The 27,403-nt window shown below is 43.4% G+C and overlaps 1 protein-coding gene across 1 annotated transcript in view; it reads left to right on the top strand.

Annotated features, from left to right (window-relative positions):
- Positions 1–2,276: 2,276 nt before the first annotated feature.
- The window catches only part of LOC118367123 (ETS translocation variant 4-like), a 29,686-nt gene continuing 4,559 nt past the window's right edge, over positions 2,277–27,403 (top strand). Inside the window, exons 1-9 of the mRNA XM_035750204.2 lie at positions 2,277–2,482; positions 3,039–3,150; positions 3,810–3,900; positions 4,312–4,359; positions 9,498–9,551; positions 23,106–23,226; positions 23,544–23,744; positions 23,870–24,255; positions 26,999–27,067. Coding sequence (XP_035606097.1) covers positions 3,094–3,150; positions 3,810–3,900; positions 4,312–4,359; positions 9,498–9,551; positions 23,106–23,226; positions 23,544–23,744; positions 23,870–24,255; positions 26,999–27,067 — 1,027 coding nt within the window. The 5' untranslated portion in view covers positions 2,277–2,482; positions 3,039–3,093. The remainder of the gene's footprint in view (positions 2,483–3,038; positions 3,151–3,809; positions 3,901–4,311; positions 4,360–9,497; positions 9,552–23,105; positions 23,227–23,543; positions 23,745–23,869; positions 24,256–26,998; positions 27,068–27,403) is intronic.

Below are 27,403 nucleotides of genomic sequence, written 5' to 3'. Positions count from 1 at the left end.
CATGGCAGAAAAAGGATGTGCGATAAGTCAAAGTCCAAATAAGTAACCCGTCATTTTAGCAGCACACACACACTTCACACCACTTCCTTTCTCACACACACTTCACACACACTTCCTTTCTCACACACACACTCACCCAGGCCGGGCTGCACCTCTTTTCACACGACCACTGTTTAAACTGGGAATCATCTTCCAGTTGATATGGCACGTGAGAGCAAGCTGCTCTTCGTCGAAAGCCTGGTCCCCACTGCAAACAACCAGGGCTGCCTGTCTTGTCTGGCCTCTGCCCACTGCCTGAGAGAGTATGTCCTGTTTGTTTTAATGGCCATGGAACGATGGATGTCATGCATAGGTCATCTCAATGAATGGGCATCCTCATGTGCATTATGTTATAGATGAACCATTCTAAATGTAGCGTTATTACATTTTTCACTATTTTGGGGAGAATGAAGATTGAAGAATGAAGGATAGTACATATAAATGGTTAATAATCATCTTTATTTAAACCGTAAATGCTTAGCATCAACTCTAAGGAAATAAGAATGTAAAATGTATAGATATTATGTTTCTTATTAAACAATAACATACATTTCTCCTTGTCATATGATCAAGGAAAAGCGGATATATGGGGTGAGGGGTAAGATATCGTCAGAGATCCATGTAGCCCACATGGTTTGGTTCTGGCATGGCTCGTCTCTGGTATGGGAAGTCATTAGATTCCCAGTGGGGGTAGGGGCAACCTGCCCAACCATGGAGCCACTGATGCGACCCAGGGCAAGCTGTCTCGGAGACACAATAAAAAATACATGGCCAGGAACTGCTTGAATTAATAAAGGTTGGTAAAGAAAATACAAAATAAAGGGGAATAAAGGGCCATAAAAATACACTTTTTACAAGCACACCACTTCAGGACATCATCATTGCTCTATTGAGCATTTTCAACAGTACTGGCTTTGTTGTGAGCTATTTTGTATTAAAAACAGCAGAAAGGTATGCATACTGTTCCAGTAATGTGATGTCCGTGGGTCTTCAGGGAGCTTCAGGGGTTTATCAGCCACCCTCAGACTTACCAGGACAGAGGGGGGAGGAGGGAGGAGAGGAAGGTCTGATAGAGGCTCCAGAAAGAAGATGAGAGGGAGAGAGGGAAGTGGACAGTGGTGTTGGGGACGAGCCTTCCACACTAGACCATCCCCACCTCCTTCAAACAGAAACCCCTCCTCCCCCTATCCTCTCTCCTCTCTCTCTCTCTCTCTCTCTCTCTCTCTCTCTCTCTCTCTCTCTCTCTCTCTCTCTCTCTCTCTCTCTCTCTCTCTCTCTCTCTCTCTCTCTCTCTCTCTCTCTCTCTCTCTCTCTCTCTCTCTCTCTCTCTCTCTCTCTCTCTTCCCCACTTCTGCTTCCCCGTCTCTGTTCACAACAAGCACTATTGAAGTACGGGCAGAAAAACAGTCATATTTTACCCTACAAACAAATCCCCCTTTTATCAAAAAACACTCTTATCTACCAGGTTCTATCTACTACCTCCTACAGAAAGCTTTATAACATCTATTTTAGCTCCGAGCCAGCGATTAGACTCAGGCAAACATACAGTACATGGCTATTAGTGTATCTTTTGGAAATGAAGTATGTGTACTTTGAGTAAAATGAAACATCTCCATTAGTTTCAGAAATAAACAACCACTTTAAGCCACAGAAAGCTTGCTTTTCAATCCAGTTTTTTTTCCATTCATTTTAGAGTACATGTGATAGAATGGAACAGAATAAGATGTAATTTGTTTATCGTCATTAAATATAATAACAAGATAGTAACCTTTTCCCTCAGTTTGTTTGGTTTAAAAGTTACCTGTGACATTTCATGTAATGTATATTCAAAGAGTGTTTCAAATAGCCAACCTCTGACTCCGTCAGTGAACAACGTAATTGCTAGTTGTACATTACATAAAACATGTTATCTAGACATTATAAGTGAGGAGAAGAAGTGTTTGACAGAGTCTGGGCAGGCAGGGAAAAACAAGTTGGAACATTCAAGCTAGGTCAGGTTTTTATGAATGGACGTTTTTTTTCTAACTTTCCCCCCTCTCTGGCTTTGTGAATGAAAAACAACTGGAAAATCTAGTATAAAGACTCTGAGTCCCAAACTCTGATTGGCTACTGCTTTTCTAACTCCGCCCATGGTTGCTAGGGACCCGGACAGTCTCATAGCGGATTGGTTCAAAGAGAGAGCCTAGATTTCATTCATAAGTCAGGTCATTCATTAAGACAAAGGAAGAAATTCGAGCCCTTGAAAGAGGAAATCCACGAATCGCCAAGTCATTTGGCCAAGCGAGCGTCAGAGAGCAAGAAAAGCAAGTCTCCGTAGTCCAAATCAACACTCAAGTCTGGAAAAGAATTGACAACAACATTGTTTTTTGGGGCATTTCTGTCCCATGCTTATAACACACGCATTAAGCTTGACATTTTCTTATGGTTGACTGTTATAAGCAAGGTGAGGTTAAAACAGTTATTTAGTTGCCCTCTGTAGCAGTTGAGACGCGACATCTGTTTCTTTTCACATTATCCACGGTTCCATTTTCTCTCTGGGCATTGATGTAGCAACTAGAAAGTACAGGCCTATACTTTTTAGTAAGAAAAGCCTCTACAATTTGTCTATTGTAGTTCTATAAGTGCATGTCCTATAAAATCACAATTTATTGGTTTACCGGACGATTTTACAACTGGAAATTCTACATGATTATTATATTTAGCCTACATAAAAACCTATATGAGACACATTCAACTAACATTTTATAACTATATAAGAGCAATTGGCACATTGCATAGGCTTGTTTATTGAGTTAACTGTGTGCAGTATCTGATGACTGTCTATCCAGAACCACAGACTACGGTCCAGTTAGCGGTAAAGGTGGCACCAGCCCGCTGGGTAATCGCTCGCCATAGCTTCCCCTCTCTGCATTTTTTTGTGAATGGAGCTCATTAGGTATGCAGCTTTCTCCCAGCTCCATTCACAACTATCGCTCCCCCTTGTCCCTCTCTCGCTGCAGGCTGGCTGCGTGGATCACATTCAACTCAGCCTAAATGATCACAAACGGTTAACGGATGGATTATAAGATGGATGGATATTTGGACCAGCAAGTACCTTACACTTTAGCAAATGTACGTATGTATAAAGTCATGTATTTGTTTAATGCTTTACTCAGTTGTAGGACTTGGCTACCGGGCTTTCTCTTTCGATCGCCCGTTCCATGCGATTTGTTTGAAGCAACTATGTGCGCGATGAAAACTCTATTCAGTTCGGTTCTAAACTATCAAAAGGTCTGCACATTTTTTAAAACTAAATAATATAAATTAGCAGCTTCAACAGCTTTTATTTTACACTGTTTATTAACATATTCTTGTCTCTAGACAGGAGATGTTGACAGTGTAACACCGAAAATGGGCTAACAATTTGAGAGGGCAAATGGAACGATAAAGCGCGTTTGAGTTGCAACACTATTGCAATTCACAGAGACAACCGGCATTGTTTTTCTGTTGTGTTATATATTTTTTTAGTCTGGAATGATAAGAAAAAAATAAAAACACAGAAAGTTACAACTATAATGATAATAATTATAATAATTAGGCTACTGATAATAAGAAAATAATAGCCAAATTATAATGCAATATGTACTTATTTTAGTATTTATGGCCATATCGACTAATTAACTAAACCAATTAGTGACAGTGGGCATGTTCTATGTAGCCTGTGACATCAAAGGGTGTACTACATGTTTGACTGTATTTTCCACATCTGTAATATTTCTGATGCTTTGCAGAAGTCACAAGGAAATGGACCCCTAAATAGACTGTTGATGGCAGCGAAGAGGAAATACATGGACACGGAATTACCCCCTCAGGAATCTGAAGGTAAAGTTAGAACTCCAAAGGAAGCTCGCAATGGCCTGAAGTCCCTTTGCGTGACACGTTTACCTCGCCAATGCTTTGCTTACCAATCCGGCAAGCAGATATATCACTTCTATTTATGGATTGATAAATATGTCTTAACTTGTCTAAACCTGACCTAGCTGACATGACATGTGCGTAATGATCTTTGATCTTGTTGTCCTGTTGTATTCATGTGTGTGTGTGTGTGTGTGTGTGTGTGTGTGTGTGTGTGTGTGTGTGTGTGTGTGTGTGTGTGTGTGTGTGTGTGTGTGTGTGTGTGTGTGTGTGTGTGTGTGTGTGTGTGTGTGTGTGTGTGTGTGTGTGTGTGTGTGTGTGTGTGTGTGTGTGTGTGTGTGTGTGTGTGTGTTGTGTGTGTGTGTGTGTTTTTTTTAGACCTCTTTCAGGATTTAAGCCAACTTCAGGAGACATGGCTCACAGAAGGTACTGTGTTTTAATTGTGTATGTTTTAGAGGCATTGGCAATGATGAAAATGTTATGTTAAAATATGCGTTTAATCTCTTGAACATTGGTCGTATTGATACCCTGGAGGACCAGCCTTGGTCAGACAGATATGAACATGGAAATGGTCCATAACAAAGTCTATTGATATAGTTGTGTGTGTGTGAGTGGGTTTGATCCCATTTGCTCAGTTAATGACTTCTTGGTTGATGAGAACACTTGGATAAATGACTTAAACTATGCTTATAAATCTGTCATACCACCACCAAGCAGCAATGGCTTCAAACAATTCCTGGTCATGATAGAGCTCATTTCTCCAGAAGTATATTTATTCAATTATTTATTCAATTTCTACAGATGTATTCATTTAGAGTGGGGCTGAAATAATCTACAGTAGGATAATTACAATGAATTGGTATGTTAGTTAGGTTAGTTACCAAATAGTCACCAGGCTACACCAGGAAAGGCCAATAGTGTGTGCTAGACACACAGTACACAGGGTGAAGTACCAAGACGTTGTTTCTTAAAGTAAAACGAGGACGTTTAGGAAGTGAAAAAAACCCTGGGGAGTTAAAACATGCTGATGCAATACACATGGCCATTAGTGACAGAAAAAATGTCCTTTGTGAACATAGACAGGACATGATTAGCTGTAAACATGCCCTATTTTGGTATGCTGGCATGTAGTATGCGTGCGTGCCAATATGCCCAGCCAATGCAAACAAGCAGCATGTTAAGCCCCTGTCCCTTAACGCACATACCGATGAAATGGACCCAGGCAGGCAGCAGCAATTGTCAGCAGTGTGGAGTTTAAAAGTACAACGTGACGTACACTCTGAAGAAGCAATTATATGTTAAGACGGGACAACAAAACCGAGGAATGACTGACGCTTGTTTGGTAATGTTTGGTAAATCTGGGGCCCAGAAGTGGCAAGGCAATATGTAACGCGTTAGCGATCTCTAAATCAGAAATGCAGCCGGCTACAAAATGTTTACCATCTTGAACCAGCCAAATTGATACCCTGTGATTTAGAGCAGACCCGGGTCAAATATATGCTGGAACCGTGCTGGAAAGGTCAACGTGAAAAGAAAATACCAGAGGCAACACAGTATGGTTCGGCTCGGCACAGTAGTGTGAAAAGGGTCAAATGGGCCTCCCTCTTAAGAAAACGACGGTTTATGAAGCCCCGGCAAACAATTCTCTCACTGTATCTCGGCCAAGGTGCCTATTCTCATGCAGCGTCAAACGGGCAAGTTCACACCACCACGCTCCACAGACAAAGACAAAGCCAACACCAATAAAAGGGACAACAATGAGAACCACTCCGAAGTCCGGTCCCTTTGATGGACATATTATTTGAATTCAGTCAGCCACAAAGGTAACATGCATAGCAGTAGATATGGGGTGCTGTTGTACTGCATAAAGAGATTGGCTAGAAGAAGAGGGTCACTGAGCCAAAGGGAGAATTAAAAGGCCGAGCTGCCTGGGTGGAGGTTGGTGGTGCAACTATCAATGTGTTTGTTTTTTTAACCCTAAATAATATATTGTTTTTGAGCTCTTCTGGCAGAACTCCTTCCTTTTACATGAATTACAGGCCTGTCATTGTGACTGATTGTGGTTACAAGGGATTCACCCGCGTAGCAGGAGGGAGTTTTCTGCTAGAGAGAGCGGGAGAAAGGGAGAGGGGAGACAAGAAAGTTGAGAGAGAGAGAGAGAGAGAGTTCAGGAGCTTGTCTCGTCTTGTTGTTTTCCTTTACATTTATGACTGAGAGTTCTGCGATCCCATCAGGATCTTCCATTGAGAAAAAACATTTCATTCAAGGTGTCTGGAAGAAAAAAAAGGAAACATGCATCTGTGCTCATATAAACACACTTTCTGTCTTGTGCTGACTTGCATCTCAAAGACTTTTGACGAGGTGTTCCTGGAAGCAAATCGGATACACACGCGTTCACGCGCACACACACACACACACACACACACTCTCCCTCTGTCTGCCTAAGCACAGGGGTTGTGCTCTTGTCTGCGAGCCAGTCACACTGACGCTCAGACATCCTTAATGGGGGTTTTTCTCTTCCCTTTCTGAGCTCGATCCAACGTGTTCCATTTTAGACATGTTGAAACTAGTGGAAATGATTTATTGTTTGGTCTGGTGGACTAAATATTGGCCTCTGCTCTTTCTCATAAAACAGCTTTATCCCTCTCCTTAGGGCAAAAGACTGCAAAGTTAAAAGGGGGTAATAGTATTACCGTATAGCAACAAGGCACAATATTATATAAGAAATCAATGTAATTTATCTGAACATGCTCCAAGACGGCATCATCCGGTTTCCTCCTCACAGGAAGAGGGGAAGAAATACGTGAAAGTGGATTTTGAAGTTCTTATTTTCTCTTTTCACTCCATTTTGGTTTCCAAGCTAGGTTTTATGGTCTGGTAGCTGGTGGATGAAGTGAGGGGGGACCTTTCGGATAGTTTAGGGTCTTTACTTGGCTGGGTGATGTCACAGACGCTGGCATCACTCTCTCGTTGTGGGTTCTATGGAAGTCATTTTTCTTACTCCGTAGTTTCAATTTGAGAGACTTTTTAATGTTCATTGTAAATTCAACTTCAGATTTGGTTTCCTATAATACTATACAATCTCATGTTCCTTATTCTGGTTATGTTAAACCATTTCAGAGTGGAGAGTGGATCTGTGCTTCCCATGTGGTGGAATTATTGTTTTTGCTGGCCATTATGGACAGATTGTTGTCTCAATATTTAATGATAACCATCAACTTTTCCTAAGTATACCGTTGCGTAAGTGCAAGACCGAAGCAATGGAAAAAGCAGGAACCTTTCAAATTGGACTGATGCTAGTCGTAAGGGTTTCTAGTCCTGGCTGCAGGCGAGGTTTAGGGTCAGGCCATTTAGCCACATGTAGCGAATCAGATGCCAGTGTGCTCATGCATGGCTCACTGGGTAAATTTGACCTTTTCACCCTTTTGGGTGTTGGCAGTCCACTAATCTGGCTTTCCTAAACCGTTTGTGTGGTTCAATGGCCAGTGCTTGGGAAGACAATTGATATCGGAAATGTATTTGGATCTGAACATCTTGGTAAACAGGATTGTACAATACTACCAAGCCCCGTTGCACCTGTACCCAATGGGCTGGGTTTGCATAAAGACAATTCAGAATGTTAGGGCCTAGATGGTAGGATCCGGTTCATTTAAATATAATATCAATTATAAGATCGTAAATTAAACTCACTCCAAGTTAAGATCTAGCATGAATAGATTCATATTTATTTCACCAAGTCCAGTATTTGGATTGATTTGGATAATTTCTGCTGTTTTTGTGATTGAATTATTCAACAAAACATCACTCATTCTTACTAGATAGTTGCATTGTGACCAAGATCTAACCCTAAATAGTGCTAACCTAAACTTGTTCTCAGCTCCCCCAACTTCTCTCTCAGTTCCTCGTACTCCTAACACCTCTAGCTTGACTTTTGAACGCACCTCAAAGCAGGTGACGATTTCCAGAATACTTCACTAGCCTCAGAGCATCTATATTGTCCAAGATCGTCCTCCAGCTTCACAAACTGGGTGTAAAAGACCGAAACAAGAAGTCTGATTTCCTTCCTTGTTTAAAATAGCCTGTTGAGTCTGTCTTTGCTCTGTGATGAAAAGCACACACAAACAAGTACACAAAATGCACACAATTGACACGTTACTGACGTCTTCCTGACACAATCACAATCAGGTCAATGAGGGCTAAAGATATCTTTGTGGTTCTTTGGCCAGGGTTTGGACATGGGGGGAGGAAGGAAAGGCAGCTCCACCTTTGTATTTATCCATCTATCACCAGTTTGGTTCGATAGCTAGCCTGCGTGAGTGACAGTAACCCTGTCTCCACTATAAGTGCACCTCTTAAGGTCATAAATCACCCTGTGCTGCCATCGTTAGGCCTCAAGTCAGAGTATCGTCCATCATACCGAAAGACAGATTCACAAGCCAGTCGGAAGTTTTCAGAAGGGACCCTGAGATGTTCCTGGTCAGCTCATGTGGTCAGGAAAAGCTCCTGACCCTAGTTGAGATCAGTCCAGAGACAGAAGAGGAAGTGAGAAACCCCACTCCCTCATTTTTTCTGGTTACATTAGTTAATGAACTAAGTAGACCAGACCCAGCTTCTATCGCACTGGTGTCTATGGGAGAGCCACATGCTTAAGCAGATCGGAACAAACCATTTTTTCCCAATGATAAACGGCCCAAGTGAACTATCTTCCTTTTCCACCATTTTTGATCAGACCAGAATAAAACACAGTCAATAATCCCAGTTACGATGTTTGACTGAGGTCAAGTCATGACTTGAGGTTAAACCCTTGCGAGCTGCAGCTCAAAGGGTTAACTAATAGATCAGTGTTTGTGCCGTCAAGACGTTGAATGCCACATGAAACAAGGAGCTAAGCTTCACCCCCCCCTGACTATGTGGTGTTGACAAAATGCTGGCACGCTGGAAAGTGTGGAGGTGAAGGTCGCTTGGCTGGATCCAGGTAGTGGGTCAAGTTTCATGGCCAAGGAGAGAGTCTGGCGAGGCCCAGCACCATGACCGCCAGGGCCCATGGACAGGGTGAGCCGAGCTTCCACACTGGCAAGGCTGCCGGACAGCATGAAGCACCAAGACTGGCTCAGTTAATAGGAAAATGCGCAGGTGTAGACCTTACCGTGAAATGCTAACTTACAAGCCCTTAACCAACAATGCAGTTCAAGAAATAGAGTTATGAAAATATTTACTAAATAAACTAAAGTAAAAAATTCAAATGAAAAGTAACACACTAAAATAGCAATAACGAGGCTAAATAGACTGGGTACCGAGTCAATGTGCGGTGGTACAGGTTAGTCAAGGTCATTTGTACATGTAGGTAGGGGTAAAGTGACTATGCATAGATAATAAACAGTGAGTGGTAGCAGTGTAAAAACAGGGGGGGTCAATGTAAATAGTCAGACTGGCTAGCGTAGTGCTCACTGTCTAGGTAAATTGCAGACCACCAAGGCTAGCTACAGTAGGTTAATTGATAGGCTTAGCATTCTGCTCAAACCATGACATGACGCTAACGGTTTCTCTTTCTTTTCTGATTTCAGCTCAAGTGCCTGACAGTGACGAGCAGTTTGTTCCTGATTTCCACACCGAAAACTGTAAGTAAAGATTGCATTAGTGTAAATTCTAAGAATTCTGTGTTTGCGTGTTTGTTTTGTGTGTGTGTGTGTTTGCGTGTATGTGTTTGTTTAGTGTGTGCGTGCGTGTGTGTGTGTGTGTGTGTGAGAGATAGAGAGAGGGAACTCAGATACGAGGTCAGCATTGGGTTGTGAAACTGCTCAAGGCTTTGGGTGGAGCTACTGTATTTGTCGAAGTCACATTAATCTTTGCCTGGGAAAAAGCATTTCCGAGACACAAACTTAATACATGACCTACTCATCATGGGTGAATGTGGATGCTACCATTGTCCTCCTCTATCCATTTGCATGGTTTTCAAAAGCTGAATGGATCAGCCCAGGAAACCAGTAAAAGATCATTCAGAGTCCAGGTACAAAGACTCCCTTTTGTGTATGTCTGAGGTGTAAGAGGGGAAAGCAAATTCCTATACTACACAACTACACAACTGCTATTTGAATGGGTTTCCCTTTTTGTTGTGTGTTGAAACAATGGTGATTCAGAGTAGGGGAGTGTGCGCTTTGCAAACAGCGTCCTCTGTGCCTTTTTCATTCAAACTCATTCATAGACTTATGGGTGAGTTCATACAATATGACGAATGGGGAAATAATGTATTTAACAGCAAATTTGACGCAAACTTAACATAGCAATTTTGATGGGTTAAGTCTTAACTTGAACATGTTTTGAATATAATTTAAACATTCAAATAAATCTGAAGTTTTATTGTGTGTATTTTAAACTTAGCAATTTAGTTCTCCCTGGCCCCGTTCAAAACCCGACCGCTATTGTGGCTAAACACTGTGCCATTTATCCACAGTGACAACTCCTTAGTCCCAGTAACACATGCCCAGTGAAACATATAGTTCCCGTCTGTGGGCTAACAACGGTAACAAGGAAGCGGCGATGAACCCTAGAGCATGTAAGGGTCATGTCTACTTAACCCCGGGCCAGCCCAACCAATCGGCGGTCAGCCTGCTGCCCATGGTAGACCTTGGTATGCTCCGTAGGGTCACTGGGGCTTCACTTTGACAGGCAGCTCACTTATACACAGTAGTCTGAGCCGAGAAGGCCTCAGGTTGACAGACAGCGCTCCTGCTAGCACCTGCTGTTCACACTCAATGACCAGAAGACCCTCTATTCAACATGATTTGATGGGAACCTCCAAGTTGACAGGCTGCCACAGACATAAAGATATTCTTCTACATGTTTGTGGTTGCGACTTGAAGTGAGTCTATTGAAGCAACCAGCGGGATTGATGAAGGCCTTATCTATTCCCATACCCGATTTTGCATTATTCCATCAAACTCATCGCTCTTCAGCCTTGTAATACAGTTCTTAACAGGTGCTAGGGAAACTCAGAGTACAGAGCGTAAAGCCGGCAAACAAAGTCCTAATCCCTTGTGCCAAAAAATAATTGAAGCCGCATTGTAAAGGCGCCACAGCAAATCAAACCTAGTTGTTTTCCGAGTCAGGTTGTTACCTGTATTGGGTGTGGGAAACAGAGGGAGATAGAGGGAAATAGAGAGAACGAGAGAGAGGGATGAGGGAAAACAGAGCGCCAGACTTTGAGACACTCTGGAATGCTAGATTAAGGGGAGGGGGGCAAGAAGTGATTGTGCAATACCTGCACATCTGGTAAATCTATGTAATCTCTTTCCCTTTTCTCTCAATAACAGCTAACAAGCATGCTCTGTCTCCAGAGTTCCACTGAGGGAAGGTTATGTAAACACGTCATTTGCCTCCTTACCAGTGGTGGAAAAAGTACTCAGTTGTCATACTTGAGTAAAAGTAAAGATACCTTAATAGAAAATGACTCATGTAAAACTAAAAGTCACCCAGTAAAATATTACTGGAGTAAAAGTCTAAAAGTATCTGGTTTTAAGTGTACTGAAGGACAGTGGTGGAAAAAGTTAAAGTAAATACTATACATAAAATTCCTTATGTTAAGCAAACCAGACGGCCCAATTGTCTTTTTTTATTTACGGTCAGCCAGGGGCACACTCCAACACTCAGACATCATTTACGGATGGCCAGGGGCACACTCCAACACTCAGACATCGTTTACGGATGGCCAGGGGCACACTCCAACACTCAGACATCATTTATGGATGGCCAGGGGCACACTCCAACACTCAGACATCGTTTAAAACACAGAATGTGTCTTTAGTGAGTCCCACAGATCAGAGGCGGTAGGAATGACAACGTGTTTTATTGATAGGTGCGTGAACTGGACCACATTGCTGTCCTAACTGAGCATTCTAAATGTAACGAGTACTTTTTGGTGGCAGGGAAAATGTATGGAGTAAAAAGTACATTCTTTTCTTTAGGAATGTAGTGGAGTAAAAGTAAAAGTTGTCAAAAATATAAGTAGTAAAGTACAGATACCCACAATAGCTATTTAAGTAGGTCCTTTAAAGTATTTTTTACTTTAAAAAATACTTTAAACCACTGCTCTGACCTATACTGTGTATTTTAGGGAGTTTCAAGCTTTAACACGACACATGTTAGTCCCTTAACGTATGATTCACTAAACACCGTTATGAAATTAAGTCAATGGTAAAATGGGGGGGATGACGTTCAGTTCGTGATAGCTAAATGGGAGGGGAAGTGTTGTTGACTTTTGGGGGTTTGACAGAACTTTTGAAGGGGGCATCTGATCTGTAATGAGGGTGTTGGATAATGACAGTCGCTTTTGTTTTCAATCTATCTGTCTGCAGGGAGGGAACTCAGTCAAATGTAAATTGAATCTTCCACGCACTGATAGTTTACCTAGTTTCTACTTTTTAGAATTGTCTGAGACCAAATATGCCATTGATAAATGTGTTGTTGCTAAAATAAAAAATAGTGTGGAAAGTAGTTATTTATGTTCTGTTAGACGGAGAGCAGCCCAAGAGACGTGTCCCATTCATATATTGTCTCCTGCAAGTAAGAGGAAGCGTCTCCCCCTCTCCCTTAGTCTTCATTCATAAAAAAAGTGCTACAGTACTGTTACCCTGTTTTGTGACCCCCCTCTCTTTGAGTGGATTCTCTGACCCCTCCCTCTTCCTGTATCGGTACAAACTATGCTGAATTATAACTCTGGACACCCCTAGCCTCTCTCTCATTTTCACCCATCTACCATTTTGCTTTTTCTACGTTCAGCGTTCCAAGATGTAAGCTAATCCAACTATTTCAGTGCTGTGTGGGCCGATTGTTTAGTTTTGGACCTTGTAGTAATTATATAGGAAGTTGTGGCTGTAGATGCCGTTCCAGTCCTTTAGAGAGAAAAGGGGAGACAGAGAGAGAGAACGAGAGAGACAAAAAGAGAGAGAGAGAGAGAGTGCAGTTGAGTGCAAATGCTCACGACAGTTCGTCTCTTCGGTAGGAAGCGTTCTGCCTAGTCATGAATTTATGACCTTCTCTCTTCTTTGTGTTGCTGTGTTCCCCTGCTCACTGGTTCGCTCAGAGCTGGCCCAATCAGTCCCCATTTAGAGCAGAGGGACCATGAATTGGCGAGCTCCTACCTCTCTTTGCTCTCTCTCCAGTTGAACAAAAATAAATATGCAGCCCAGTGTTCTCAACTTTCCAAAATACAGCTGCTATGCAACAAGTCTGCTGAAACATCCAGGTGACTGACAGATATGCAGGGGTACCATTCGCCCCCAAGGGGGACGATTCCCCTTCGATGTGTGTGTGTGCGGGAGTTTGTGCGTACATGTGAACACATGACTGAATGGGTCATTTCTCTCCAGAAACACATGCATCCTGGCCACCTACAGCCACACACTATGCACAGGCGCACACACACACACTTCAGCCCCACAGTTTTATGAATGGGCTGGTTGTGAGAGACTGGCTGAGGCAGCACATTGGGTTAAAGGGAGGGAATCTCCATTCATGAATTGGACGGCTGTTATTCTACTACCACCACAAAAAGAGGAGGTGAACACTTCAAATGCCTTCTCTCTCACCATTTGGTTTCTGCCAATGTTATCTTTCAGTTATACATTCATGACAAAGGGGTTCAATTTATTTTCCAAACGTAAACAGTTTTTCCCCCTCTTATAATGCACCCAATGTTATAATACTATAATACTTTTCTAACTCGCGCAAAAAAATTGTCTTCCGTGGGTGATCTAAATGTTGTGCGTAGTGTGTCAGGGGAGAAGTGCATTTGCATGTTCAGGGAGAGGAAAGGGGGATTTGAGGAACGGCTGAGCTTTAACGTTCTCCACAGCTGGAACGTTTCCTCTTTCCAAGACGAGAGCAGGGGAAAACCAGGGGCAACAGATGCAGGCAGGCCTAAAAATAACAGACCCGGGTTCCACGTTTAGCAAGAATACACAGGAGCACGAGAAACCAGGAGATCACATCAACAAACCAAGCATGCCATCACGAAATCGCGTCAGAGCTAATTACCCTTGGTGACGCTATTGTTATGCCCAAGACCCACAGCGAGGGATATCCCTAGATTCTGTCTCCGTGACATAGCTGGGTCCTGTTAAGTAGGGAGAAAACGTTTTGCTCCGGTGTGTCTTACTAAACATGGCCGTGGTTTGCTCAGCTTTCCAACCGCCACATGTAACTTTAAGAGGGGATCATTGATGGTTGAGGCTGAGGTCTTGCTATTGCCATAGTGACTTGCTGACACAGGACAGGCCTTGTGTGGAGTGAGCCTTGTAGGGCTGTATTGATCCCAGCGAAGGATGGGGGGGGATAGATAGATGGATAAAGATAAAGTGTATATAAATCAGGAAAGTGTGGGGGAGGGGTCACACAGCACGCTTGCCTGTGCCTCGGGGCATCATGTTGAGATCCCAATCGCTAAACAGAGAGAGAGAGAGAGAGAGGGAGAGACAGAGGGAGAGAGACAGAGGGAGAGAGAGAGAGAGACAGAGAGAGAGAGAGAGAAGGGAACGATAGAGTGAGAGGATCTGTGGATGTGGCATGTGCTCTGATATTTACAGGGAGGAGTTTGACCAGGCTTTCTACTGGGCTTGATGGGAACTTAGTGCAGAATGTGTTATCTACCTCCTTCAGTCAAGATGAGCCTTGTCCGCCCCTATATCTCCTCCCCTCCCTCTCTCACTTCTCCACTTGATGGATATTAGCTGGGTCAGTGGGAGCTCTTTATATCATTTCAGTAACAGTGGGGGGGGGTTGTTTATCACGTTAAACATTAAGAGGGGACAGCTATATTGGGGCTGAGGGATCGAGAGTGAAGGGTCAATATTTTGCCACATTACTTACACCCCCGGCTATTTGCGATGGAACGCCCCACTCGCTGCCCGTGTCCTGGGATGGGGATGTATTGTATTGTGCCTACTAAACGGCAATGGAGAAGAAAGATTTATAGACGGTCACAGGCCACGTAAAAAATATCACCGCAATGCACGGGGGATGAAATGTCTTGCCATAACACAGTCACATGATGTTCACACACCCACACACTTTTTGATATACAGTATATCTCCATCTATATCTCCATCTTCACTGTCAAATTGTGAAGTAATTTGCCACACAGAGCACACACACGATGGGAACATTAAAAGGGAATATCTTACAGTCCGAAAAAGTTCGACCTGACATCAAATGTTCTCGAAGTGAGAAGTGAAACTTCAGCAACGTGTGACACTCCGTTCTCCGGTCACACTCCATTCTCTGTGTCCGCCACATCCTCGTTTCCAAGACAACATCAAGCGACACCTAATAATATGAAACCAAAATACATGAAACACTTTTGTTTATCTTAAAGCATCACATAGTTGATCTGTTGTGCTATGTCGCTTTACCGTCCAATCACTTCCTGTTGATACTACAGTGCTCATTCTCAATCTCGTCAGGCTTGTTTGGTAGGTATCTGACAACAATGCTTTAAATATTCAAAGAAGCCAAGTCACAAAGGCATTAGCCGATCAGAAAGGGTGACCGGTAAATCAGATACTAGACACTAATGGTTAAATGGACCAGGCGATGTTTGCAATAGACATTGAGACCACTCTGGAGCCCAGCGTTGGCTTTTAGGGATCTCCAGTTGTCATTTCGCCCCTCGCTCTCTCTCTCTCTCTCTCTCTCTCTCTCTCTCTCTCTCTCTCTCTCTCTCTCTCTCTCTCTCTCTCTCTCTCTCTCTGCTCTTTCTGATTGTGCATTGACCTGAGAAGCACACATGTCCTGCACATGTTTCAGTTCCACAGTGGAACTGCTGCTGGATTGTCTTTCCAGTCTCAATGAGGTGGAACAGATTGAATCGCCGTCGTTGACTCACCATCCCACTGGATTTTCCACCAACCACACTTTTTGCATGCAGAACATTCAATGTGTGGGCCAGCATACTTGGGATGAAAATGTCAGCGTTTTCAATGTCACCTAAATGTTTACAGTAAGTGAAATGGAAGGCCTTTCTTCTCTACTTGATAGGGTTGAAAGTTACAGCAGGGGCAACAAGCCCAGTTGAAATTAAGAGCTATGAATCACGACAACAGAAAAGGTGGCACAGTGCGATGTAGAGGAAGCTGCATGTGTTAATATACTGCATTTGATCTCCACCGTCATAACCTATAAGAAAAACTCTTGTCTATCCCTCGTGTACCCTACTTTCTACAGTTGAGCCAGGCCACAGAGGCAGAGAGAGGATTGCTATTTGGCATGTCCCAGAAATCAATAGGTTCCTTTGAAATCTTTAGAGCCACATAATTGGGCATCAGGGATGTTTTTATTGAACTCTCTGTCATTGTTGGGATCAATTTGCCAGTGAGGGACCATCTCTCTCTCTCTCTGACTCTCAAGAAACCCTCCGTGGGCTCTATTAAAGCTGTTCTAGGGTGTACAGTACATATGTCGTTTATATAACTCGTGTACTAATACAGGAAACTGTACATCATCTAACATTCAAGGAACAATCATGTGACAGTTGCCCATATTTGAAATGGACTATAACTACTATGGACGTTCCCGTCAATACATCTCCTTTCATTCTCATGGTTTGCCTGTGGCAGATGGCCTAGTGGTTAGAGCGCTGGGCCCGGAACTGAAAGGTTGCTGGTTCAAATAACTGAGCTGACAAGGCGAATAATCTGTTGACGTGCTTTGAGCAAGGCATTTTAACCCTAATTTGCTCCAGTGGTCCCGTACTACTATGGCTGACCCTATAAAACCACACGTTTCACTGCACCTATCTGGTGTACATGACAATAAAACGTCTTCATAGTACTATTCACCCTATTGGACATTGCAACTGAGATACAGTTAACCAGAATGATAAGTCACTGGGAAGCTCCTTGACTGGCTGGTGGGTACAAAAGCGTACCACCCTGCGTCCCACTGCTGGCTTGCCTCTGAAGCTAAGCAGGGTTGGTCCCTGGATGGGGGACCAGATGCTGCGAGAAGGGGTGATGGAGGGCCAGTAGCAGGCACAAAAATACAGTGTATATATATATATATACCAAGGTGCCATCTTTCGGATAGGATGTTAAACGGGGTGTCCTAACTCTCCGTGGTCGCTAATGGCACATTTTTTTATTTTTAAATCAAATCAAATTTTATTTGTCACATACACACTTATCGTAAGAGTAGGGGTGTTAACCTCATTGTCCTGGCTAAATTCTCAATCTGGCCCTCATTCCATCACCCCCAGCGTCCAATTGGCTCATTCATCCCCCTCCCCTGTAACTATTCTCCAGGTTGTTGCTATAAATGAGAATGTGTTCTCAGTCAATTTACCTGTTAAAATAAGGATAAAAATAAGAAGCTGTCACGTCCTGCAGACTTCCAGAGACTGACTTCCCATCCCAGAGATAAACACCCTAATGTAAAGCTCTCCAGATCCTCTCGCTGAGTTCAGGTTTGATTACTCTGGAGAAGAACCTTTAATGGTAGGAAACGCTCTGTATAAAATAAACTGAGATTACAGAGGGGGTTTCCTACCTGGCATTCAACCCTGGCTGCCACTCGTTTGATCATTGCCATTAGCTACCAAACTATAATTGGAATCCTGTACAAACTTAAGATCACAAGACGATAGTAAGAAGAGGTACATACCCTATTTAGGGGTTCACAGCAAAGATGTGACCCCCATTTTCTCCAAAACACAATACAATAGAGACTTGTTCACATGATTAATAAGCATGTATTTAATGTAGCAAAAAAATGAGCAGTTACTGCCTTTTTGCTTGGTAGGGCAGTATTAATAATTCACTTTTTTGTTGTTGTAACGATTACGCTTAAAATAATCCTAAAAAATCTTCTTCACATTGACTAAAAGTCAGATTCACTCCAAATGTGGCCTTTGGACTCACCACAATAATAACGTCGATGGAAAAAAAATAACGTTGATGGATTTAAAGATGGCCACACTATACCAGTAGATGCATATTAGCACATACGCTAAAATATGCTAAAAGAATACTTCTAAAATGTACCACAGGACCAAATGAAACCGCATTTGGAATGTAGGCCCATGGTACAAAGGGATTGGTCAAAAGATGGCTGCGTTATTGACAGATCAAAAATCTGATTTTATGTGTCCATTTAAACCACTCTAACTCCACTCCACAGTGGCCTATCAACATGAAACCTGTCATTGATATCATAGACATCTCTAAAATGATTTGGTGTTGATATAAAAAATACAAAAAAGTAAAACTATTAATTAACTCATTCTTTGCACATGTAACACTAATGCTCACAATCATTTTCTCCTTATGAACCATACGGCAGATTCACTCCAGACTTTGTATTTAGACTCATGATTTCACATAGAGGAAGATTGTTCCTACATGACAGAGTACTTGCTTTGTTCTCCAAATGATCTTGTATTCATTCTGTCATCCTGAACACCGTTTATTGCTGCTCGCAGCTTTATTTTGTAGTCTTCCTTGACGCTTCATGTTTTTAACTTTGTCTCTTGACGTCACAACACTCTGAATCCTCAATTCCTCTTTGCGTTACACAAAGTGGCATGAGATATTTCTTTAGCACTTAAGCTGCAGAAGAATGTCCCATTTCAGACAAGCTTCTGATGATCCTCAGTCCCGAGGAGTTCCCACTAGTACCTTAACCCGGCCGAGGACACTTTGTGTGGACGAGGATAGGGGTGGGGAGGGTGCTGTTGGGGTCTCATGTCCTGAGATTTGTTTGTGGTGGGGTTTGACTGAATAGCCTCCCTCCATGATGATCGCTCCACTTCCTAAAGCACTCAACCAAGACCATCACCTTTCACCCTGCATCCTCCCCCAAAGATTAACTATTTACATATATGAAGTCCCCCTGCTCCTCCCTCCAACCCCATCCATATCCTGAATCATCCTGTGATCAGAAAGGGAGTGACTGGCAAGACACCAGGGAAAGCAAGATAAATAAAATGTTTTTTGTGTTTTTTTTACGAATCAGGAAGAGGAGCAAACACAAGATGAAAACATTCAACTTTCATAACAAGAAGACTTTCCACATGCCCTCAATTTTGTTGGGGGGAATAAGACGTCTCTAAAGCGTCTCTAAAGTTAACAACCCCTACTTTGTTGAGATCATAATTTTACACAAGTTTAGGACGTGTTCACATTTCCAATCCCCCAACACCCATTCCAAATACAAAGAGAGTCTCTCTCTCTCTCTCTCTCTCTCTCTCTCTCTCTCTCTCTCTCTCTCTCTCTCTCTCTCTCTCTCTCTCTCTCTCTCTCTCTCTGTCTCTCTCTCTCTCTCTCTCTCACCTAATGTGTACAGTATCTGTCCAAAAATATCTAAACACTTCTCTCTACCATTATACATTATGTTTAAGTTCACAACACCCCCTTCCCATATTAGAAAAAAACTCCATGAAATATGAGGATCTTGGTGGAGAAAAGTGTAACTACTAACAGAGATGTAGAGAGGGAAACCAGAACCATGTGAGCTGGGGTCAAATGTCCCCTAAATAAAACCAATAGGGAAGAGCCATGCTATCCAAACTCTGTTTATGTGACTGCCACTCCTTTATAAACTTCGGAGGATTTGAATTTACCTTGATAATGTCACCTTGTTCAAGGATTTGTTAAGCCATTATTTGTTAAATCCTTTTTAAATTGTACATTTTAAGAATCCCTTTTCCGGTTGAAATAAATCAATAATCAAATCGTATTAGTCACATGCGCAGAATGCAACAGGTGTAGTAGACCTTACAGTGAAATGCTTACTTACGAGCCCCTAACCAACAATGCAGTTTAAAAAAACACGGATGAGAATAAGAATTAAAAGCAACAAGTCATTAAAGAGCAGCAGTAAAATAACAATAGCGAGACTATATACAGGGGGGTACCGGTACAGAGTCAATGTGCGGGGGTACCGGTACAGAGTCAATGTGCGGGGGCACCGGTTAGTTGAGGTAGTATGTACATGTAGGTAGAGTTATTACAGGGACTATGCATAGATGATAACAACAGAGAGGAGCAGCGCTGTAAAAGAGGGGAGGGGGGAGGGGGGGGCAATGCAAAGAGTCTGCGTAGCCATTTGATTAGATGTTTTCTGATTCCATAGTTTACTCTGATCAAATACAACTGAAACAATTCAGATGCTCAAAATGTTGTGACATTTCTATTCGGATCAAGGGATATCCAAACGTGTCCCAACCTCCTTTGATCTTGAGCTTGAGAAATCAGTTGATTCACTAGGGCTTCGTTAACAGGGAAGTCCGCCAACCCCTGCTAATTGGGGGAGCATGCCAGACGACAGCACCAATCATACACACTCACAGCCGCCCTAAGCTCATATACAAGAGTAATTCATATTGTATATCCTGACTCACGAATCTCCACCCACTTACTATTGAACAGTGCTGTGCTTCATTCTCAAACAGCAACCAATACTCTTGATTCGATGCCGTTCGCAGAGCAGAACGCAGTATTCGAAATGAAACAAAAGCAGGGCCACGGCAAAAGGCCGTATGTCTGCCAAACGTATTAGCTGCTCCACTTGGGCTGCATTGTGACTGAACTTGTGTACACTCTACACACCATGGATTGTGTGTAGTGAGAGGGTCACCGTGTGAGACAAACACATTCCACAATCTCATAGCCATATTGGAAACAAATTCGGTCATGTGCCACCCTGGGCATGAGGAGAAAGGAAGAGGGCAGAGGGATTTGGAGGGCTGTAAATCCTATTGTGTCTGTGTGGGAAATCTGGGTAAATACTTTTCTAATCCTTTTTGATCGCACTCTAAAGCCAACACTTCCTCACCTGCCCGGGTGTGTCATGGGAAAGAAGAGACTAAAACAATAGGGGTTTTCCCCCATTTTCAAACGTTCCACAAGCTGTCGGTCTGCCTGTCTGCGTATGTCACTTTCTCTCTCTCTCCCTTTCTCAGTCTCTTTCGTTCTGTCTTTATTTCCCACTGATTGTCTGTTGTGTTTTTTTACTCCCCCCATTCCTCCCGAGCCTCCTTTTTTTCTTTGTTGCTCTGTTTGTCTGTAGACGTCCCTTTCTCAGCCATTTACAGTAAGTCGCTGCATTTTCTCTCCTCCCTTTTTGTGAATGGGATACAGACAGTATGCAATTACCTGGTCTTGGGTTTCGGTGTGGCCTGTTCCGTCAGCTCCACACCCACTGCAGACACACATGCACGCGCACCCTCGTGCGCACGCACACACACACTCAAACACACACACACACACACACACACACACACACACACACACACACACACACACACACACACACACACACACACACACACACACACACACACACACACACACACACACACACACACACACACACACACACACACACACACACACACACGCACACACACACACAGTCGTCTCCAGCTGAAAGTGCACAGCTGCTGCTGTTTACCCTCTCAGGCCCAGAAAAACATCCTGTGCTGTACAGTCAGTCAGTGAGAACCTCCCCTCACATAATAAACACAGCCTCAGCAGTTTGAAGCTCCACTTTGGGTGGTTTGTGTGGCCTTCAAGGCAAAGGTCCCCACCAAGGGAAGAGCCAGAAAGTAGATGTCTTCTGTAGGGTTTGGATTGGAAAATGGGGGAAGAATATAGGCTGTGTGGAAGATCTAGTAAACATACTCAGAATGTTCATGCAGATGAAGAACGAAACCAAGACAGGAAATGTTAGGAATTGAAAACCAGTCAAGGTGTGGAGAAATGCAAGAAGCAAAATACAAGACGAACAACTTCTACATTTAAAGGTTTAATAGACAGAAATAGACAGACGTATACATATGGGAAGACAGACACGTTCCTCTAAGAGGTTCCACGTTCCTCATCCTCCGGCGGGGAGGCCAGACGTTATACTCCTCTTTACCTGTTCATTGTCTCATCCTTCCCTGCCCTGGGCCAAAACATTACATTAAGGCTGAGACCTAGGGGTTGAAACATTTGAAACATCTTCATTGCGTAAGGACACCCATGGCCAATTTTATGGCTCAAGGGCTAGATATCACTTACTAAGACCTGCTTTAAGGTGACCTCTGGCCTTAGAGAGGGTACCTGGAGTCCAAATTCCAATAGGGAATAATCATCAGAATATTGTTCTTAACAAGTAACATGACCTTGTGAGGTCAAACGTAAAATGTTTCTCTGGCCGTCTCCTTTTGGAAAATAAAGTTATTAACTGAAATACCCAAAATTATATAACATTGTTTGCCAAGGAAATGAAGAATGTATTGTGTTTCACTCAAACATCATACTGACCAAAGTGTTGCATTGCCTTTTGCAACAAGCTCACAATCTCACTGCAGAACTAGACGTTTATCTACGTTTTTCCAAAACGTCAAATTTCAAAGTTGCTCCAAATGTCAAAATGTCAACGTGTTTTTGACACCCTGGGTTGCTCCTCTTGCTCAGCATAGTTCAGTTGCAGCAAACGTCGAATTTAGAAGGTTAAGGGTTCGAACTAGGATTGATCACTCAACCTTCTGTTCCAGAGTCACATCAAATGTAGGCACTCATGGTTAAGGTAAAGGTAAAGGTTTGGGGTAATAATAAAAAAACACATAAATGAGTGTCCACCACTGGGATTGAACACGCAACCTTCTGATCCACCACCCCAGTCCACAACGCCCTTGCAAAATCCAAGCCTACTTGATGGTAATAATATTCACTGTTGCCCCTAGTGGCCTGTTTTGAAGGCATTTCCCGACGACATCGGGACATGGATATACGTCCAATTTCGAAGTCACTTTTGAGCAATCTGCCTGGCCTTTTGTTCATTGAAAGACAGTTTCGTGGCCGGTGCCGTTGTTTAGGTTTGGGTATATTTTGTGTTGGGTGCATAGGAAGTTATGGCCTGTGTTGTGTCTGGAAGAGTGGAGAAAAAGTTGGCGAGGACACCAATGGCTTACAAAGGAAGTGCAGGAATGTGTGTATGCACATGTATGTTTATTCGTGTTTAGATGTGTCTGTCTGCATCCCTTGTTTTCAACTGTCACCGAAGCGGTCTGGCACATGTTAGGGATCCCTGTGCGGACGAAAGTGTTTGCTTTGCCTTTGAACTTGATGACATCATAGAGGGTAAAAAAGAACTATCCATGTTTGCCAACCTGCTCTTCTGTCTCTGTTCTTCTACAGCAGTGGCATTCCACAGCCCGCCAGTCACCATCAAGAAGGAACCACCGAGCCCTTGGTCCGACCCCAGCCAATCCTGTAGCCACAAGCAGATCCCCAATGGAGAGCAGTGCCTTTATGCCAGGTACACATGTCAGCAAGTACAGTACTAAGCTTATTATGGCCCGTATACAAACATTCTCATCTTATGGAGTCAGAGGATCCATAGCAGGTCACTAGTCAAACAATTCCAATCAATTCTCATACACAAGGCAGTGCATCAAAGAGAGTGATCAGACAAGCTACTGAACACAACGTGAGTCACTACAAAACACCCATCCCCCATAAGCCCACTTTGGCTTACTGACCTGTTTTACTAATGTTAGGGCCTACTACTGATGCCTTGGTAATACTCATGAACCAAATTGCGATTCATAAACCATGCTTGTGTGTGTTTTCTAGTGCCTACGAGCCGAAGAGGGCTGCAGGACCCAATAAGAGCTCCTGCCCCCAAGGGACGCCCATGTCTCCCATGCAGCATCATTACTCCCCAAAGCCTGCCGGGGGCGCTGGTGGACGGCCTGACAACACGGCCTACAACATGAACTCCCCTGCCGCCTCTCAGCCACTGCCCAACCACAACAACTACCCCATGAACCCCAGGTATTAACCCCTGTACTGTATGAAATACTTAAAATTGCCACAGAACGATTAGCCTTTGGTTGGTGACATAATAATATTCTGTCAGTACTGATAGTTTTCATAACCTCTCTTTTCCCTTCTGTTAGTTCCAGGTATCAGGCCCCCTCAGCAGACATGTGCCCCCAGGGGTTCCCCCCTCAAGGGCAGGCCTTCCAGCGCATGCACCCTGCCCCAGCCGGAGGCGGTGGTGGGGGAGGAGGAGGTGGAGGACCAGGTGGAGGTGGTGGCTATCATCGGCAGCACTCAGACCCCAGTCTACCCTACCTGCAGCAGAGCTTCAAGCAAGAGTACCTGGACCCTCTTTACGAGAGGGCCACCCACATGGCAGGACCCGGGCATGGATCAGGGCACGGGCCTCACCCACCTCACCAACACCAACAACCCCACCCGCACGCTCACCACCATCCGCACAGGTTCCCTCCTGCCCACATGATGGTAAAGCAGGAGCCAACCGACTACACCTATGAGCCTGGTGAGTGATTAAAACACTGGGGGTCCAAGGGAAGAATGACAGAGATACAATATGAGTCTGTTTAGAATGGCAGCCCCTGTTTAATATAAAGAATCTATACTGAATGACTCGTGGTTTTAGGAGGGAAGCTAATCTCTCACGGAGGTCACAGAGTGTCTTTCCCCCCTAACAACTCATAACACACTGACCCACGGAATACTGCAAAACATACCCTAACTAATCCCATATCACTCATGTAGGCATATTCACCTTCTGTAGGACGTATTACTTACACATATTACTTACACATATTGATTTGTGGCTTTTCTCTCTCTGTCCTACAAAAAGATCCTTTGAAAAAAAGGTTGCTTTGCGTCATCCTGGCGTGTCTGGACATTAGAACAAAATGTCCAAACGCAGACACTTCTATATCAGCTACAGACCTTGTCCTACCCCCTCCCTACCCCCTCCCTACCTCCAAACTCCTCCTTTCAACTCCCTGGCACTTTGCAAAAAAAGGTATTGACTCTTGACTGTAATACAGTTTCTTTCCTCTACACCCCTCCCCGCTCCGTCTCTCCACACTTGTCTCACCGAAAGGGAGGCAGAGGAATTTCATTGAGAAAATGGAGGGCACTGGAAAGACTAGAGTCCCCAGTGGAGCACTCTGGGGTGTCGGGTTGCAACAGCGGCTCCCTTTTCTGCAGGCAGATGAACTCATAATGGAAAAATGAACGCGGCCGCAGTAACTTGAACACTGACTGTGGAGGGAGAGAGGAGGGGGGAGGACAGGGTGGGGTAGCCAGGGGCCTTGGCAGCCATACCAACACAGTGCAACAGAACAGCCCCGAAGCCCTGGCTGTTCCCTTTAAAGGAAAACTCTCTTTTGGTATTTGATATAGTCAAAAATGTTATGCATATCAGCAATCAAGTTTTCAAGATATATAACTTTCAAAATGCAAAATGCATCATACCGGCTGCGTTTATATATTTTGAAAGTGATAGGAGGAGTTGAAGAGGCTGGTGGGCCTGCCTGAGACGTGTGCCGCAGATAAAAGCTAGCAGCTGTTTTTCCTTCTCCGAAATGCTATCACAAGGACCCCATTGTCATATTTGAGTAAAAGTAAAGATACCTTTATTAGAAAATGACTAGTAAAAGTGAAAGTAATCCAGTAAAATATGACTTGAGTAAAAGTCTAAAAGTATACTTAAGTATCAAAAGTAAATGGAATTGCTAAAAAAATATATACTTAAGTATCAAAAGTAAAAGTATGAATATTTTCAAATTCCTTATATTAAGCAAACCAGGAGGCACAATTTAAAAAATGTATTGTTTATTTACAGATATCCAGGGGCACACTTCAACACTCAGACATAATTTACAAGCAAAGCATTTGTGTTTAGTGAATCTGCCAGATCATAGACAGTAGTCATGACCAGGGATGTTTTCTTCATAAGTGCGTGAATTGGACCATTTTCCTGTCAAAATGTAATGAGTACTTTTGGGTGTCAGGAAAAATGTATGGCAAAAATATAAATAGTAAAGTAAAGTACAGATACCCACAAAAACGACTTAAGTAGTACTTTAAAGTAGTCCTTCTGTGGCTCAGTTGGTAGAGCATGGCGCTTGTAACGCCAGGGTAGTGGGTTCGATTCCCGGGACCACCCATACGTAGAATGTATGCACACATGACTGTAAGTCGCTTTGGATAAAAGCGTCAGCTAAATGGCATATATATATATATAAAGTATTTTTACTGAAGTACTTTACACCACTGCTGAAATGTGACCAAAATTATAGATAAGCGCACCACTAGCACATAGGCAGTTATGCAGTTCAGGCTTGTGAATAAAGTTGTCTTTTTCATATTCAAATGTCCAATTAGTATACTAATGTGTGCCATTGTGTTGCGTGAAAGACACAAAATGGCTACGAAAGCTGGCAACACCAGCCAGTAAACAATTGACCCAGGCGCTCTCGTCCCAAATCTTCCCATCACTCCCCAGTGGCAGGCTTCCCTGGCTGGCAGTGATATTATTTACAGTGTGATAGTCTGCTGGCCCGGAATGGAGGGTCTGATATACCCCAGTGACATCCTATCACAGCCACAGCGCTGCAACTGCACTCTCCAGGAGTGAGTCACCAGGCTAAACACCACTGAGAGGCAGACGAGGCAGGAGACTAGAGCTGCTGCACCTTTCACCCACTCTGGCCTCCTCTTGCCATTCATGCACTAACTCACACAGGCACACATACTGTACACTGTGTAGGCGATAAGAGCAGTTTGTCACCAACCCGGGCGCAGCCATTAGCAACAGGCGGAAACATCCAAGGTTTTCAATTAATACAACTTTAGGAAATGGACATTTGATTCGGAATTTGATTCGGGATTGATAGAAGTATGAAGATCCCATCCATTTGCAGTGTGGGATGGTTGAGTGTGTACAGGTGGATGGACAGAGTGCTGACAATGCAGACTCACATTCTCTACCAATGCACTGAACTATACTGCTGCTCTTCCCTAGGAGCTAACTCATGGCCTAATAATACTGTCGGAGACAAGTGATATTAGGACAAATGAAGGTTTTGTCCTCGCGATGAAAACAAAAATATGCACATTAATGCTCTTTCTCCCCATGGATATTGGCCTAGTGTATATAGACTGAGGAATGAAATCCATCTGTACACTGAAAACTATTTTACTGGTTGTTTTTGATCCGCTGCATTGACCAATAGGTGTATGCTTGTTTTTCTGTCCTATAGATGTGCCTCGATGTCCTTCCATGTACCACCACAACGAGGGGTACCCCAACCCCCAGCACAACAATGAAGGTAAGCAAAAAATGTGTCTGGTGTAATTCATTATTATCTGTTTATATGCATGTATAAGCCCGTCGTAGATACTACATAGACATTTATGACATTATGCATTATGACTGCCTAATCATGTTGTTGTTTTTTACATGCATGCCTTATTACCAAAAGTCTGTGCCAATGGTTCATGGCACTGAAGATAGGATGGGGGATACTACATGTACTGAATCTCCCTCTCCTATTCCTAATTTAAATGAGGCCTGGCTACTGGCTGTAGCTTTGCGGTCATTGGCTAACCAGCCCAGAGTGTCCTTATTTCCATTGGCTAACCGGCGGTGTGTCTATGTTTCCATT

This window comes from Oncorhynchus keta, chromosome 3 (assembly GCF_023373465.1).
Source record: "Oncorhynchus keta strain PuntledgeMale-10-30-2019 chromosome 3, Oket_V2, whole genome shotgun sequence".
Taxonomy (NCBI): Eukaryota; Metazoa; Chordata; class Actinopteri; order Salmoniformes; family Salmonidae; genus Oncorhynchus; species Oncorhynchus keta.
This window is presented reverse-complemented; position numbering and strand designations above follow the sequence as displayed.